Genomic DNA, 16713 nt, shown 5'->3' with positions numbered 1-16713 from the left:
CAGGAGGAGGAATGGCCAGGAAGGAAGGGAGAACTTGGAAATTTTCAGGAACTGAAAGAAGCAGCAGTGGTTAAAACAAAGGGGCGGGGGGAGTTAAACAGAGACAAATCATGCAAGACCTCATGGGCTTTATCCTAAAAACAAAAGCAGCTGCTGGAGAGAGGGGATAGGGAGGGACTGACAAGAGCCCATTCATGTTTCTGGAAGAGCACGGTGGCTGCGCTGTGGAGCAGGGTCATGAGTGAAAGTGGGAGATGCTGGGTGGTCACAGCAGTTGTCCAGCAGTGAGACGATAGCTAGGTGAGGGTGGTGGCACTGGAGAGGAAAAAGTACAAATATTCCAGACAAACTCTGGAGGCAGACTCAATAAGCCTTGGGACTTGGTAGGTTCTATGAAGTATGAAGCTTGTCACTTACTGAGGCCGGGAAAGGGTAGGTGTGAGGAGTGAAATAGTATAAAACAGTGTGCAGCATGGGAGTGAGTTTACCAGGGAAAAGGGTAATGCTGCCCACTTGGGTGGGTGATTTTTTTTCTTCAGCCATGGGGATAGGCCCAAAGAAAGCAGAGAGCTGCAGTTTTGCCATAGAAAGAGAAAAGGGCAAGGTCTTTGAGGATATTTACAAAAAATGGCCATAGTGGGAGACAAGGGAATTTAAGTTGGACAAGGAAGAAAGTAAAGACAGGAAAGCCTGACAGAAAAAGTGGGGCTAATGCATTGGAATTATCGATAAGGTTGAAAAACTGTCAGCGCAAAGGTGCTGACGGGGTAAGAGGTCATGATCAGAGTGGGATGTTTCAGTTTGTGACTCTGGAGATGCTGGGTGCAAGTTCTGAATTTAACAAGGCCTGGGGTGTGACAATGGGAACAGACGGCTGAGGTGGGTTGGAGAAATTCAGAGAGGCCAAGGCAGTAGAAAGAAAAGTGAGGAATCTAAAAGTAATTTCTGACAGATGTGTCCAACTGGACAAGGAGTTCTGAAGGAGGCAAATTCATCTCAATAGCATTTAAATACCACCACCTAACCAACTCTTAAGCCCTCCTTCCATCCCACTTCTCGTTTCCATCCATCATGGCACCCCTGCCCCAGGCCCTTGATTCGATGACATGCATCCAGATTTCTCCAGGTCAGGTCCACCCCTAGGCCAGCAGTGCAGCCAGAGGTGACTGTGAGCACATCCCTCTCAGCTGCTCAACTGCTGGGAGCAGGACCAAGGCAGCAAGGACTCATGCCTCTTTCCAGGTCTTGCCCACCTTTTTCTCTAACTCTTGGAGTTGGGCCAGAATTCTCTCCTTCTCTTCATCAGCTTCCTGAAGCTGGAGATCTGTAAGGCCTTGGATTTCCTCCATACTTTTTAGATTTTCTTGTAAATAGTGAATTTCACTCTCTAACTGGTGAATCCTTGCTTCATGTTGCCTCTTGTCAAAATTCATCTGTGAGGAAATCAAGTTTCAAAGATGATTTTTAAGCAAAATATGTTTTGGGCAAAATAAAAACCTTCCAGAGAATTATATTTCATTTTACTAAAGAGTATAATGAAAAGTACTAATGAATTACCGGGGATGGTTTTATCACAACTGCTCTCTAGGATCCATTTTAATTTTTGCCTCATCATTAAAAGAATTACATCGAAAACTCAGGTTCTGACACCCTAGCAATGTGGTATTCTTTACCTGCATGTTAAGAAATACCTCACACTTGCTTCCAAATCAAGGGAAACACTGTCCCAAAGAAGCCTGACTTTAACATCAGTAACCATAACTCAGGGCTGAATTCTAGTCACAACTAGTTTGACGTGTCAGGAGTGACAACACCAACAATTGCACTGTATGTACATGAGAAAGGAAGCATTGTAATTTACTGAAAAATATGGATATTTTTGCAACACTTCCCTCCAACTGCCTTTTGCCCTTCTCTTACTCTTGCTTCAAGGGCTCTCTCACAGGCCTGCCTGAACTCTTCTTGTCCGTTTGCCAACTTCTCTTGATGCAGAGCCATTTCTTCTTGGAGTTTTCGCTCTCTCACTTGAGCTTCCTCTCTTTCCCACTGGGAGCGTGCAAGGATTTCACTGAATTGTTTCTGCAAATCAGCAAGACTTTTCCCTAAGATATCTGAAGGACTATGGATTCTGATAAGGGGGGAAAAAAAGATGGTATAAATATGACAGTTCATTTAAAAAAATTTTTTTAATAATGATTTTTATTTTTTCCATTATAGCTGACTTACAGTGTTCTGTCAATTTTCTACTGCACAGCAAGGTGACCCAGTCACACACACATGTATACATTCTTTTTTCTCACATTATCATGCTCCATCACAAGTGACCAGACATAGTTCCCAGTGCTATACAGCAGGGTCCCATTGCTTATCCATTCCAAAGGCAACAGTTTGCATCTATTAACCTCAAATTCCCAGTCCCTCCTACGACAGTTTATTCTTGATGCTGGATGCAAACATGCTGGTAACCTTCATGCAGAAGTAAGAAGAGTGGTGTGGAATGGGACTGGTGTCAGTCCACAGCAAATTACTCAGCATTTCCTGAGTGCAAATCACTATTTATCAAATGACTGTTGCTGCTATGAAAGCACAGGCTCCTATCAGGCTAACAATGTGTGTTCAAAGAATACATGTTTATTTCGTACATTCAAATTAGACCCAGTTTTCTTTTGGTATTTGTTTTCTATTTAAAATGCATAATGTGGCTCTACTTCTTGATCACATGCAATAAGCTTTCAAGAGTTACTCTTTTCTTTTTTTTGGGCCACACCTAAGGAATATGGAGGTTCCCAGGCTCTGGGTCAAATCGGAACTGCACTTGAAGCCTATGCCACAGCCACAGCAACACCAGATCTGGGCCACATCTGTGATCTACACTGCAGCTTGTGGCAACACCAGATCCTTAAACCAGTGAGTGAGGCCAGGGATCGAACCTGAATCCTCATGGATACTAGTTGGGTTCTTAACTCACTGAGCCACAATAGGAACTCCTCAAGAGCTACTCTTAAAACCTTTATGTTTTTTGAATTAAATAATACTAAAAAGTATAAAAGATTAAAAATATTAAAAAAATCACTGACAGACAATTTAAGAAATCTGTGTCTCAACAATAGTAACATGATAAGGGGAATTTTTACAAAAGAAATCCTCCATTTACAGTAGTTGAGAAGGTGATTTCATCATTGGACCTCACATTAACAACTTGGCCCACTCTATACATGGAGGTCTCGATATTCCATTACCTCATTTCCCCTGCTCCTGACTTCAGTTTTCTTCTTAGCTCATCCACACGAGCTGCCACTTCTTCTGGACGAATCAAACCATCGACTACATGGTTAAGGTGGTTCTGGAAATCTTTAAGTTGCTGTTTTAATAGGTTATTGTCATCCTATCAAGGAGAGTAAAATAGAGAAGGGTAAAAGTTACCAAAACAAAATTAAAAATATACCACATACACAAAGGCAGCCTGTATTATTTATCATATGATAGCTCTATCCAACTCTCTTTACCAATTTTTTAAAAACCCTTTTCACTAGTGCTGACAATATCTGAATCTATCGATCAAGTCCAAAGTCACAAAAGACACAAACAGCATTATGATATCTCCTGATGTGATGCAAAAAGAAGTACCTATGTACACTATGTAGGAATGTCTTCTTGTCAAAAAGTAACTCAAATATAAATAAGCCTCCATATGTGACAGAAGAACATGCTAATCAATGTCATAGGGATGAAACCAGCAAAATCTAGACTAGGAAACTCTACAGGATAAAGACCTGGTTTTCTTTAATATGTAACAGAAGGAAAAAAAAAAGCAAACCTAGAGATTTTACGAGACTTAAGAATGAAGTCAACCAAAGGCAATGTGTGCACCTTATCTGGATTCTGATTCCAACAAAACACCTGTAGAAAATTTATGAGATAATGTGAAAAATTGGTATACTTAAGGTATTTGATGATATTAGAGAGTTATTATAATTTTAAGGTGTGACAATGGCATCTGTATTTATGCTTCTTTCTTAAAGCCCTTATTTTTAAGAGATACATACAATAGTATAATATTTACAGATAAAATCAGATGTTTTGGATTTACTTCAAAATAACTCAGTGTGTGAACAGGTGTGAGAGGTGAGGTGTAGAGGGTATTATAGATGAAATAAGACTGGCCGTGAGTTACAGATGAAATAAGATAGGCCACGTGTTGATAACTGTTGAACATGGGTGAATATACATGAGGATTCATTTTAGTATTCATTTTTGTATATGCTTGAGAATGTACATAATTGAAAGTTTAAAAAAAATAATAATACCTTCCCCCAATACTCAGCTCTATTTGCCAATCAACTGAAAAATGGAATATCTAATACTGAAGCCTTTCTAATAGCTTCTAGTACTCTGTGGGAATATTTGTTATATGCCAACATATTTTCACTACTAATAAACTAATGAACATATCTAGACTCCAGAATTAAATTCAGACAATGCCTCTTTCAAGTAAAAAGAGACTGCTAAAATTTCCCTAAATTGTACAGAAAAAAATAGTTCTACATTCTAACTACTGATTGTATTCCCCTGAATAACTATGTTTTACCTCAGTATTAATTTTCTTCAAACTCAGTATAAAATTGTGAGTGTGTGTGGTTTTCTTTTCTTTTCTTTTTTTTTTTTTTTTGCTTTTTTGGGCTGCACCCACGGCACATGTAACTTTCCAGGCTGAGGGGTCGAAGCTACAGCTGATGGCCTACACCACAGCCACATCAACGCAGACCTGGCTCAAATCCTCATGGAATCCTCATGGATCCTAGTCAGGTTCATTAATCTCTGACTCCTCCTCCCCTCCTTTTCAAACACTGTTAACTTAAATTTAGCATTGCAATGAATGCGCCTGTCCTATCTGGAATCTCTTATCTGTAACCTGTCCCTGCCCTTTGACCTGAGGCACCCATTTCTGTCTACTATCTAATCCTGGCCCCAGTGATCTGACCCAAGGGCAGCCAACCCACTGACTAGCCAGGAAACAAGTTCTCACTCTCTCCAAAATGTGAACCAAGATCCAGTAGAGCAAGCCTATATGAGACCCAGACCTGTAAAGTTATGTCAGCTCAGGGCTGGGGTTGATGCTGGGTCAAATCAAGGCCCAGAGAGACACAGAAGGAGAAATGAGAGCTATGTATGCCCTGAAAGACTCAGAGAGCAGCTGTGGTCACTAGCAAGCTGTCTGTCTCCTTCCTTGAGCTAGTGTTAAGTAGGTTTTGGTTCACCGCAACTAAATGATTTCTGACAAGGACAAATGCAGAGTGAGTTTAACTTGTACTGTACTCCATGTCAGGAGGTTAGTAGGCCAAGTAACCAAAGGACGAAGTTTCACAGCATTGACCAGCATCCTGGAAAGCCGATCTCAGTTTCTACTTTGGAGAGAAGGCCCCTGGAGAATATATTATAGTCCTTTTCTTTAAGCGATAAACTGAAATACTTATGGTTGAAATAAAGATGTATGAGATTTTCTTTAAAATAGTCCAGCAAAAAAAAAAAAAAAAAAAGTGGACTAACCAAAACAAGAATGGCAGAATGCTGATAGTTGTTTAAGCTGCATAAACAAAAGGGCATGAGGCTATTTAATCTGTGTTTATTATTATTTGAAAATTCCCATGGTAAAAGTTAATAATAATCAAATGAACACCCAACACACATACACAACTCACACGAGAATGGAAAACGTGTATATCTTTTGTGATATTTGCTCCAGAAGCTGAAATGATAGCAATAAAAGTTAAATTCTAGGTAACCAGATTTCCTTAAACTTTGAGGAAAAAATATTCAAGGCACTGGGAGAAGAGAGAATTTGGGTGAGCTTAGTCTTATTTGTCACAAACCCCTCTGCATTACTTTTTAGAGCCTTCCCCCCAAACCACAGTAACTCTGCCCCTCCATTTCCAGTAAAGTATAACAGCTGCCGCCTCGGTCAGCCAGGTGGCCCCTGACCTCATAGATCTGGAGACCTGTGTGTTGATTCAGGTACTTGTTTGTTCAGACATCTGTCCTCTTTGAGAGAGCTTAATTACCTGGAAAATCCTGTCCACCCACTTCTGCAGTTTCTTGGGCAGATTATTATGACTATAGCTATAAAAATAGTCTGCCAAAGAAAACTCCTACAAATGTAAAACGACTGCATTTTTAAGACAGTCCTTCTGAGAAGGGGACTGTAAAAACTTGACAATTAAGAAGTTCTACTGCAACCCACTCTAGTTAAATTTCTGGATAATTACAAAGACACTTCACTAGAAGAAGAATGCATCAATCCGATCATTTTAGCTTAGTCTGGTGACAAATCCGCTTCTAGGGAAAATGTCACCCATGAGTTCACATAGTGTTCTCTGCTTACTATCAACACTGCCCCCATCTCTTAGCACCATTGTAACAACACAAAGGATATGCACATTAATAATCTTAAAAAGATGGGCTCGCAAAGGAACAGAATTCCTTTTTTTCTAATAATTCAAGTTGCTTACTACATGTAAGAGCAGGTTGTAAAGTGTGACTAATAAAGATGTCCCATGTAAGAATGTATTTGGAACCAACAAGTCTCTACCTGCAGCTGTTTAAGTTGGGTGCGGAGCTCACTATTTTCTTGTTCCTTTTCTTCTGAGAGCTGGACTTTTCCGAGGGCATTCTTGAGGGCTTGCTTTTCCTTCTCAAGTTCTGTTTGAAGAGCTGATTGTTCTAACTATTGCCACAGAAAGCAATGATATGATAAAGTAAAATAGCAGTAGTTTATGATCTAAAAAGGTATAAATAAATATACATACACATGTAATTCCTTATGAGCTATGGTTTTATAGTAACTCAGCTTTATATCTGCATCCCCAAATTCAAAAGCCCAAGGTAAGCTTTCCCACATGCCTCCTTAAACTACTAATATATAAGGATGAGTAAGTATCAGAATCACCTCAGCCCAGATTCACTAAATCAGAATCTCCAGAAGTGAGTCCAGATACCTCCCTTTAAAAGCTCTGTGTTTCAGGAGTTCCCGTTGTGGCTCTGTAGTTAACGAACCTGACTAGTAGCCATGAGGACAAGGGTTGGATCCCTGGCCTTGCTCAGTGGGTTAAGGATCCGGCGTTGCCATGAGCTGTGGTGTAGGTCACAGACATGGCTTGGATTCCACGTTGCGGTGGCTGCGATGTAGGCCAGTGGCTACAAGCTCCAATTGGACCCCTAGCCTGGGAACCTCCATATGTTGCAAGTGCAGCCCTAAAGAGACAAAAGACCAAAAAAAAAAAAAAAAAAGTCAACAATTACTGCTCTTCCCCTTAGACTACTATTTCTCACACCATGGTCCTCAAATACCTGCATCAAAAGCACTTGGTGAGCCTCTTAAAAATGCAGATACCTGGACTCTATCTCAGACATGATGGGCCAGAATTTCTAGGGTGAGGCCCAGGAATCTGCATTTAACAAGCATCACAAGTGATTGCATGTAATTAAAGTGCGCCAATCAGAGTTCTGTAAATCAGACAGAGATGTGTTATACTCCATACTTTCAACGTGTGGTCTGAAGACCAAACCTGGTAGTCCTGAGGCCAAGAAGGGGAATGTCCTTTTCAATACCACATGAATCTGTGAAAAGGCCAGGCTGCTATAATATTTTTGTCAAGACTTATGAGAAAAAAAAAAAAACAAAAAAAAACAAAGGACGATGCAAATACAAAGGACAATGGATTTTAAGCTAGTAAGGGCTGGCTTAAGAACTTTTTGTTGTTGTTGTTTTAATTTTTTAAGGCCGTACCCACAGCATATGAAAGTTCCCAGGCTAGAGGTCGAATCGGAGCTGCAGCTGCTGGCTTACGCCACAGCCACAGCAATGCTGGATCTGAGCCACCTCTGCGACCTACAACCTATGCGCAGCTTCCAGCATTGCTGGATCATTAACCCACTCAGTGAGGCCAGGGATCAAACCCGAATCCTCGTGGACACTATGTCGGGTTCTTAACCTGCTGAGCCACAACGGAAACTACTTAAAAACTTTTAAAAGAAGAAAATTTATTTTGAAGGCAATGCCAACCAGAAATTTTATTATTGAAAAATACATATTTATTGTTATTTTAACTGTTCTCCTCCCAACCTTCTATTTCCTACACTCTGATCAGGTCAATCATAATCTTGTAAAACTTGATACACTTGAGAAATATAATGCTGATAACTGTCAAGTGGTCATTTGATATCTAATAAGTAAAGGAATACAAAGTAACATAATTACTATAATAACCAGACCTATTTTTATTTCCTTTTCTAATCATATGAATGCCATTTTACATGAATTCCTGGGATTCAAAGTATCATTTTTTAATTAATTATTTTAACTGAAATACAGCTGAATTACAATGTTTCAGGTGTATTAGCAAAGTGATTCACATCTATGTATGTGTCTGTGTGTGAATATATACATATGTATACACACACATACACACACACTCTTTTTCAGCTTCTTTTCCATTAGAATTTATTACAAGATGCTGAATATAGTTCCCTGTGCTATACAGTAGTTCCTTGCTTATCTATTTTACATACAGTAGTGTGTCATCTGTTAATCCCAAATTCCCAATTTATCCCTCATTGTCCTTTTCCCTGTGGTAATCATAAGTTTGTTTCCTGAGTCTATTTGTGTTTTATAATTAAGTTACTTGTATCATTTTTTTAGATTCCACATATAAGTGGTATCATATAACATTTGTCTTTCTCTGATTTACTTCATTTAGTGTGATAATCTTTAGGTCCATCCTGGTTGTTGCAAATGGCATAATTTCATTTTTTTTTATGGCTGAGTAATATTCTATTGCATACACATACCACATTTTCTTTATCCATTCTTCTATCAATGGACATTTAGGTTGCTCCTACGTTTTGGCTGTTATAAACAGTGCTGCTCTGAACACTGGGGTGCACGTATCTGTTTGAATTAAAGTTTCCATCTTTTCCAGATATATGCCTAGGAGCAGAATTGCTGGATCATATAGTAACTCTATTTTTAGTTTTTTTTTTAAATAATGATTTTTATTTTTCCATTATAGCTGATTGACAGTGTTCTGTCAATTTTCTGCTGCACAGCAAGGTGACTATTTTTAGTTTTTTAAGTAACCTCCACACTGTTTTCCACAGTGGCTGCACCAATTTACACTCCCACTAATAGTGTAGGAAGGCTCCCCTTTCTCCACATCCTCTCCAGCATTCATTATTTGTATACTTTTAGATGATGGTGATTCTGACCAGTGTGAAATGGTACTTCATTGCAGGTTTTTTTTCCCTTCTTTTTATGGCAGCACCTGCAGTATATAGATGTTCCCAGGCCAGGGGTCAGATCAGAGCTGTAGCTGTGGCCTCTGCTATAGCAACACAAGATCCAAGCCGCATCTCCAATCTACACTGCAGCTTGCAGCAATGCTGAATCCTTAACCCACTGAGTGAGGCCAGGGATTGAACCCACATCCACACATCCTCACAGAGACAACATCAGGTCCTTAACCTGCTGAGCCACAACTGGAGCTCCACACCTCACTGTATTTTTTATTTGCATTTCTCTAATAATTAGCAATGTTGGACATCTTTTCATAGGCCTGTTTCAAACTATCCTATTTTATTTCACTTTAATCCAGTTAGAACATATTGACCCTCCCCATGTGCCAGGCACTGAGAAAACAGAAACAGGCATCTACAATCTGGGTATTCACTGTGCTTGGAGTCTAGCATGAGAAACAGGCAATCTAAACAGATGATTATCATACACATGATAAAATGCTTTGAGCACAGGTTAAAGGAAAATCAAAGTAGAGTTCTGAATCCAGATTTTCAGCAGGCATAATAGGAAGCTCTGAGCAGGCTTTCTGGAGGAAGATAAAACCCATTTGACTTAGAGCTAAACAAAACTATATTTTATTTATTTATTTTTTGTCTTTTTGCCCTTTCTAGGGCTGCTCCCTCGGCATGTGGAGGTTCCCAGGCAAGGGGTCCAATCGGAGCTGTAGCCAACGGCCTACGCTAGAGCCACAGCAACGCGGGATCCGAGCCGCGTCTGCGACCTACACCACAGCTCGCAGCAATGCCAGATCCTTAACCCACTGAGCAAGGCCAGGGATCGAACCTGCAACCTCAGGGTTCCTAGTCAGATTCATTAACCACTGCACCACAACGGGAACTCCAACAAAACTATATTTTAATGTGATCAAGAATATACTGTAACTGGCTTCTGTTTGCCTCTCTGCTCTTACCTCTCCCTTACTCCCTACTCCTCTCCTCACTCCTGGCATGTTGGAGGCATACTTTCACTGTTTCAAATGCATCATGCTCTCTCCCCTTGCCTCTCTGCCTAAGAATGCATCCCTTACCCCTACCCCTCTCACACTTGCTCCCTTTGCACAGCCAAATCATTGTCATCCTTTAGGTCTTGGCTGAAACATCACTTCCATAGGGCAGTCTCCTCTCACTACCGCTCCGTTATTACCACACAACCCTATACTTTTCTTTCTCCAACACATCTGTTTCACCTACCACATGTCAGCCTCATAAGTACAGTAACCACGTCTTTGCTGTTCCCTGCAGCACCATGGCACCTGGCCCTCAATGGCCAATTGGTAAGTATTGGATGAATAACTATTTCTCTATTTGCAAGTACAATTTAAACTAGTGGATATTTCACTCAACCAAAATTGCAAGTAACAAAATTTATGATCAACTTAAAAGAGGTCTCTTACAGCTGTTTTGAGAAAGAAAATCTAGACTTTATTGATCATCATTCTAGGTGCTTTCACGCCTGTTGTCTCACTTATCCTCACCATCTCCCACGTTATAGATGAGGAGGCATTTGCCAGAAGCTCAGAGCCATGACATGATTTGCCCATGTTCACACAGGGATCTTTCGAACTCAGAATGTCTGACTCCAAAAATATGCTCTTCCCATAATGCCGGGTACATTACATTGAAAAGTGTTTAACCTTTCTTTTCTTTTCTTTTTCTTTTTTGTCTTTTTGCTATTTCTTGGGCCGCTCCCGCGGCATATGGAGGTTCCCAGGCTAGGGGTTGAATCGGAGCTGTGACCACTGGCCTGCGCCAGAGCCACAGCAACGCAGGATCCGAGCCGCGTCTGCGACCTACACCACAGCTCACGGCAACGCCGGATCGTTAACCCACTGAGCAAGTGCAGGGATCGAACCCGCAACCTCATGGTTCCTAGTCGGATTCGTTAACCACTGCGCCACGACGGGAACTCCAATGTTTAATCTTTCTTTTTGTCTTCTTGTCTTTTCTAGGGCTGCACCGTCGGCATATGGAGGTTCCCAGACTAGGGGTCTAATTGGAGCTATAGCCGCCAGCCTACGCCAGAGCCATAGCGACACAGGATCTGAGCTGAGATTGTGACCTACACCACAGCTCACAGCAACACTGGATCCTTAACCCACTGAGCAAGGCCAGGGATTGAACCCACAAACTTACGGTTCCTAGTTGGATTCGTTAACCACTGAGCCACGACGGGAACTCCAAAAAGTGTTTAATCTTAAATTAAAAGAACACTGATAATGTTAAGGGCCAGACTACTTGGCTGCTAGATGGCTTTATTCTCTTACTTACCTGGCTGAGCCTTGTTATTTTTTCTAACTCTTCTCTGAGCTGGTGGGTTTCAGCATCCCTTATTTTTAACTGCGCCTCTAGCTCAGCCTCATAGGCGCTGAGATCTCCTTGGGTCTGTTGCAGGGATGCGTTCACCTCATGTTGCTCCTGGAGGGCGCTTTCAAGCTCTGCAAGGTCCTGCAAGGATCCAGTGTAGGTTTAAGTACAAAACCCTCACTGTCTGCTTAAGCATCTGCAAATCATTATAAGTAACCTGAGCCCGTAAACCAAATGCTGGCCAGCCAGTGCTGGCCTGGCACAGAGAATGTTCATTAGCAATACCATGAAGCTGTAGGCTGTGTGAATCCAGGCTGGAAAACAAAACCCTGACTCAATGTAATCAGAAAAATCAGTAAGTTGAAACATGTTTTCCAAAGTAACCACTTGTGTGATACAGTAAATGCGTTTAAGAAGAAAAAAAGACAGGATAAAATTTAAGGCCTATTTTCTATTAGACATTGGGACAAAATTTTTTTTTCTTCTTCTTTCTCTTTCTTTTCATTTTTTTTTTTTTTTTTTTGCTCTTTAGGGCCACACTTGTGGCATATGGAAGTTCCCAGGCCAGGGGTCAAATCAGAGCTATAGCTGCCAGCCTATGCCACAGCCACAGCAATGCTAGATCTGAGCCGTGTCTGCAAACTACACCACAGCTCACAGCAACGCCAGATCCCCAAACCACTGAGCTAAGCCAGGGATGAAACCTGCATCCTCAGGGATCCTAGTCAGGTTCACTAACTGCTGAGCCACGAAGGGAACTCAAGGACAAATGCGTTTGCCTTCAGTATTTCAATAACTATGTAAGGCAAGGTACTATCCCCGTTTTACAGATGAGGAAATGGAGAATAAACATCTAAGTAAACAGCATAGGTCTGTGCAGCCAAAAAAAGGATAGAATCAGAATATGAACTGAGATTTCTGACTCTAAAGCCCACATTCTTTCTATTAAACCACAAGATGTTCACTTCCCGGAAATAAATTGGGACTAGCACTCTCTAGCATTAAGCATGACAGAGAAACTTGAATGTTAAAAACATAAGTATATATTGATTAGCATATCATAGTATCATTCATTTTAGCCTGCTTGTTTTTTATGATTAAATATTTCGCCTATTTGTTTAGGACTTGAAGAATTAGATCAAATTATTCTGGATTAAAGAGGAAGATCCTGCGATAAGAACTTATATAGAAGAGTTGCTCAGTGGATGATCCAAAGACTACCTGGCATCTGGACTTCCCGAGTGGCTCACAACAAAGACTGCCTGGCATTTGAGTTATATGGGTTGCTTGTCCAAAATGCATGTTCCACATATAGCCAAAAGAAGATTAATACCCAAAACATATAAAGAATTCTTGCAAGTCATTAAGAAAAATATAATCCAATAGAAAAAATAGGCAAAAAATATGAACAGGGAATTCACTGATGAGGAACACTGAATGGCAAATAAACAATAAAATTGCTTAACTTTTCCAGTACTCAGGAGAAAATGCAGTTAAAACAAGATACTATTGTGCAGAGCACAGAGGAACAAGTTAAAGAAACCATGAGGAAACAATCAGACAAATCCAGAATGTGGGACACTCTACAGGATTATCAGCTGAACTCTACACACACACACACAACATACACTCTTATGAAAGGCATTCTTGACACAAACTGGGAAAATGTGACAAAATTAGACAATATTAGGGAATTGCTATTAATTTTCCTGGGTATAGCAATGGTATTATAGTTATGTAGGAAATTGTCCTCATTTTAAAAAGATTTTAGATGTGTACTTCATGGAGAGATGATATCACAACATCTGCAACTATCAAATGACCCAGCAAAAAACAAAAACAAAAACAAAACAAATACGGCAAAATAGTTGTTGAATCTAGGAGAGAGCACATTGAGGCTCACTGAACTATTCTTTCAACTTTCCTATAAATGAAAAAATTTTCATAATAAAAAGACATTATTTCAAACTTAGCAGATTGGCAAACATCAAGTCTGACAAAATGTTAAATTTCCTGAATTTTCCTAAGAACAAGAACAAATGTCCTTGTTCTTAGAAAAAACATACTGAAACACTTAGAAGCTAAAGAGCATGATGTCTACAACTACTTCTGAAGTGATTAGGAAAAATTTTTATATAAAGATGTATATAAAATCACGTAAAATTATATATGAGAGACAAAGCAAATGTGGCAAATTATTAATTGGTGACTCTGAATGGAGGGTATAGTGAGTTACTCTTGTGACTCCCCATAAGCTTGAAATTATTTCAAAATAAAGGCTTACAAAATAAAAGTTAGACAATACTAAGGTATTGGCAAAGCTGTGGTGTAATGGCAGCCTTCACATTGCTGGTGGGAACAGAAATTCATAGGATGACTATGGGCAATGATTTGACATTATCTAGTGAAGCTGAGGACGCACATACACTCTGAGTCACAGTTCCACTGTGAACACAGCACCTGTGCTCAAGACGTGTATAAGAATGTTACCCTCAACATCTTAATATCAAAAGACTGGAAACCACCTCAATGTCCTCCAAGAGGAGAATGAACAAGCAATAAATTTGTGGTATGTACATACAATGGGATGTTGCAGACATCGATAAAAACAAAGTAGAGCTACATGTATCAAGATGTATAATTCTCAAAAACATAAACATGAGGGAAGAAAGGAAGTGGCCAAAGAATATGCTATGTATTTTGTATATAAATCCTAAAATGATGCAATACAAAACTACATATTGTTTATGGATGGATAAAAGAAGAGAGATGCAGGGAGATAAAACCATATTCAGGATTTTGCTACCTCTGGAAGGAGGTACAGAGAAGGTTTTAAATATGTCTGCATGTTTCATTTCTTAAGCTGAGTTGTGAGTACGTGGTGTTAAATATTTTTTACATTCTTATATGCCTGATAAATTTCATAATATTAAGACATATTAATTCAAATTTCCAGAGCCAGCCCTCTGAGGATGAGGTGTGAGAATATGGATTCTCCCGAAAGATTAAGTTTGCCAAACAACTGAAACAGAGAAAGTGAAATCTCCAAATGAATGGCAACAAATCAGGTATGGAAGGGTATACTCTACCATGTTATGCCTGTCTTGTTATTCATAAAATAATGCTAAAATTATGAAGTGATAGCAACAAGAATAAGAAAAAAATATGTTGTGCTAAATTCTGCTACACAAATAATAAAATATGAACATCTAATATAGCATTTATAACAGCTACAATTTCATATTCTTTAGTTATTTGATCAATACTTTTTAGAGATAGAAATTCAGCTAAAATAATCTTTCTTCTCTTAGTAAAGGAAAAATAATGGTTCCAATTATTTTATCACAACTAAGGGGAAAAAAACAAAACACTAAATAGCTACTTAGCTACCAATGGACTCTTCGCTCCTGAAAGGATTTTATGCCTTAGAAGTTTACAAGCCAGAGTTTATCATGATCATAAAAGGATTACTTGCCTATTGAATGGAAATGACCTGATTCACTAGGACATCCATGCAACAATAATAATAACTGCACTGTTGCTAACTTCCTTAATTAACTTAATTTGGACATCATCTATTTTGGAGGCTAAGGAAAACAGACAAGAAGAAACAAGTCATACCTTCCTCATATTTTCTGCATCTAAGGCAACTATTTCCAGTTGGTCCCTTTCCTGCTCAACCTCGGTCAATCTCTGCAGCAATGTCTCTTTCTCATCCTGTAGCCTTCTGCACTCATTCTGGGCCTGAGTTGCTTGGCCTTTGACAGTCCCCAGGTATTCTTGCAACCCACTGATGACACCTTCTAGGTCCTTCTTCAGGGCTTCATTTGCTGCTATTTGGCCTAAGGAAGACAGAGAAAGGGAAGGTGATAATGTAAACAAAGAAGTGCTTTCAAGATATATACTTACTGCATTTAATCTCCTTAGCTATTTGTTACTAGTTAAGGATGAAATTCTAAACTTTCAATTATTTCTATCTTATATTTCTTTTTTCATGATGTAATGATAGCTTCCCCCCATATTATCCATGGTATAAGAGTTTAAGCAGGTATACAATAAAAATAGCACAATCATGGCCACTGCTTATGAAATGCTTAATTTATGATGTAAAAAGCTTAAAGTGATAATTTCCAAATAAAATAATTAAAAATGTGCAACAAAACTGAGTTTTTGCTGCTGGATACACAAAACAAAACCACTCAACATATAAGACTTAAACCTGGCAGCATAAATCTGTAACCTGAAGACTTAAAAAAAAACCAAACAAACCATATATTGGGTACCTACTATGTCCAGGCTCTTGATGAACACTATCTCATTTAATCTTTCCCCAAACGAATGATCATGGTAGAACTTAATGGCAAAACAAGGACTGGAGTCTTTTTATACCAAAGCAAGGCTCTCACCACCACAGCCTATTGTCTTCCTCTTCCACTATATTACGGCAGATGTCACAATTTAAATTTGCATTACAAAAGCAGATCCTTTCAACACTCTTATAAGCGGACACTGAAATGCTTGCTATTAATGGACTCTTTGCTTCTGAAAGGATTTGATGCCTCAGAAGAGAAATCACATACCAGAGTTTATCACAATTGTGAAGGGATTTCTTGCTTATTGAATGGAATGACCTGACTCACTAGGACATCAATGCAATTAAAACAAAATCAAAAATTGTAATTTTACTGAACATTTTTGAGTATTCTGCAAATATTCCTGATCAAATCCTAGTACTAACAGCTGAAGCATATTCAGCTAATATTTGGATTAATGCCTGTCATTAATGTCTTTTATTAACACTGAAACCTTATAAATTGTACTTAAATTCTTACCTTCAGTAAGCTGTTGTTCAAGGTCCTTAATCTCTTCAGTTTCTTTAGCAATTCTAGAAAGTATCTCATCCAATCGGCTTTCAAGTTGTTTGTACTGCTTATTCATAATGTCAAGCTGTTGTTCTTTACCCCTCTTCTGAGCCTTCATATGGCACTGAATTGGAAAAATCAGAATCCCAAGTTCTTTAAACTCTTAAAAAAATAATAATCCTTAACATTTCTAAGGAGG

General features: G+C 39.2%; 1 protein-coding gene across 5 annotated transcripts in view; it reads right to left on the bottom strand.

Moving 5' to 3' along the window:
* Positions 1 to 16713, bottom strand: part of CNTRL (centriolin) — a 96104-nt gene that overhangs the window by 35562 nt on the left and 43829 nt on the right. For all 5 annotated transcript variants that reach the window (XM_047768296.1, XM_047768297.1, XM_047768299.1 and 2 more), the window contains 7 exons: positions 16485 to 16638; positions 15274 to 15494; positions 11617 to 11793; positions 6587 to 6721; positions 3240 to 3385; positions 1921 to 2128; positions 1254 to 1433 (listed from right to left, as the gene is read on the bottom strand). In XM_047768296.1, coding sequence (XP_047624252.1) covers positions 1254 to 1433; positions 1921 to 2128; positions 3240 to 3385; positions 6587 to 6721; positions 11617 to 11793; positions 15274 to 15494; positions 16485 to 16638 — 1221 coding nt within the window. The remainder of the gene's footprint in view (positions 1 to 1253; positions 1434 to 1920; positions 2129 to 3239; positions 3386 to 6586; positions 6722 to 11616; positions 11794 to 15273; positions 15495 to 16484; positions 16639 to 16713) is intronic.

The sequence above is a fragment of the Phacochoerus africanus genome, chromosome 2, assembly GCF_016906955.1.
Source record: "Phacochoerus africanus isolate WHEZ1 chromosome 2, ROS_Pafr_v1, whole genome shotgun sequence".
In the NCBI taxonomy this organism is placed as follows: Eukaryota; Metazoa; Chordata; class Mammalia; order Artiodactyla; family Suidae; genus Phacochoerus; species Phacochoerus africanus.
Note: the sequence above shows the minus strand (reverse complement) of the source record. Positions and strands in the feature narration are given on the sequence as shown.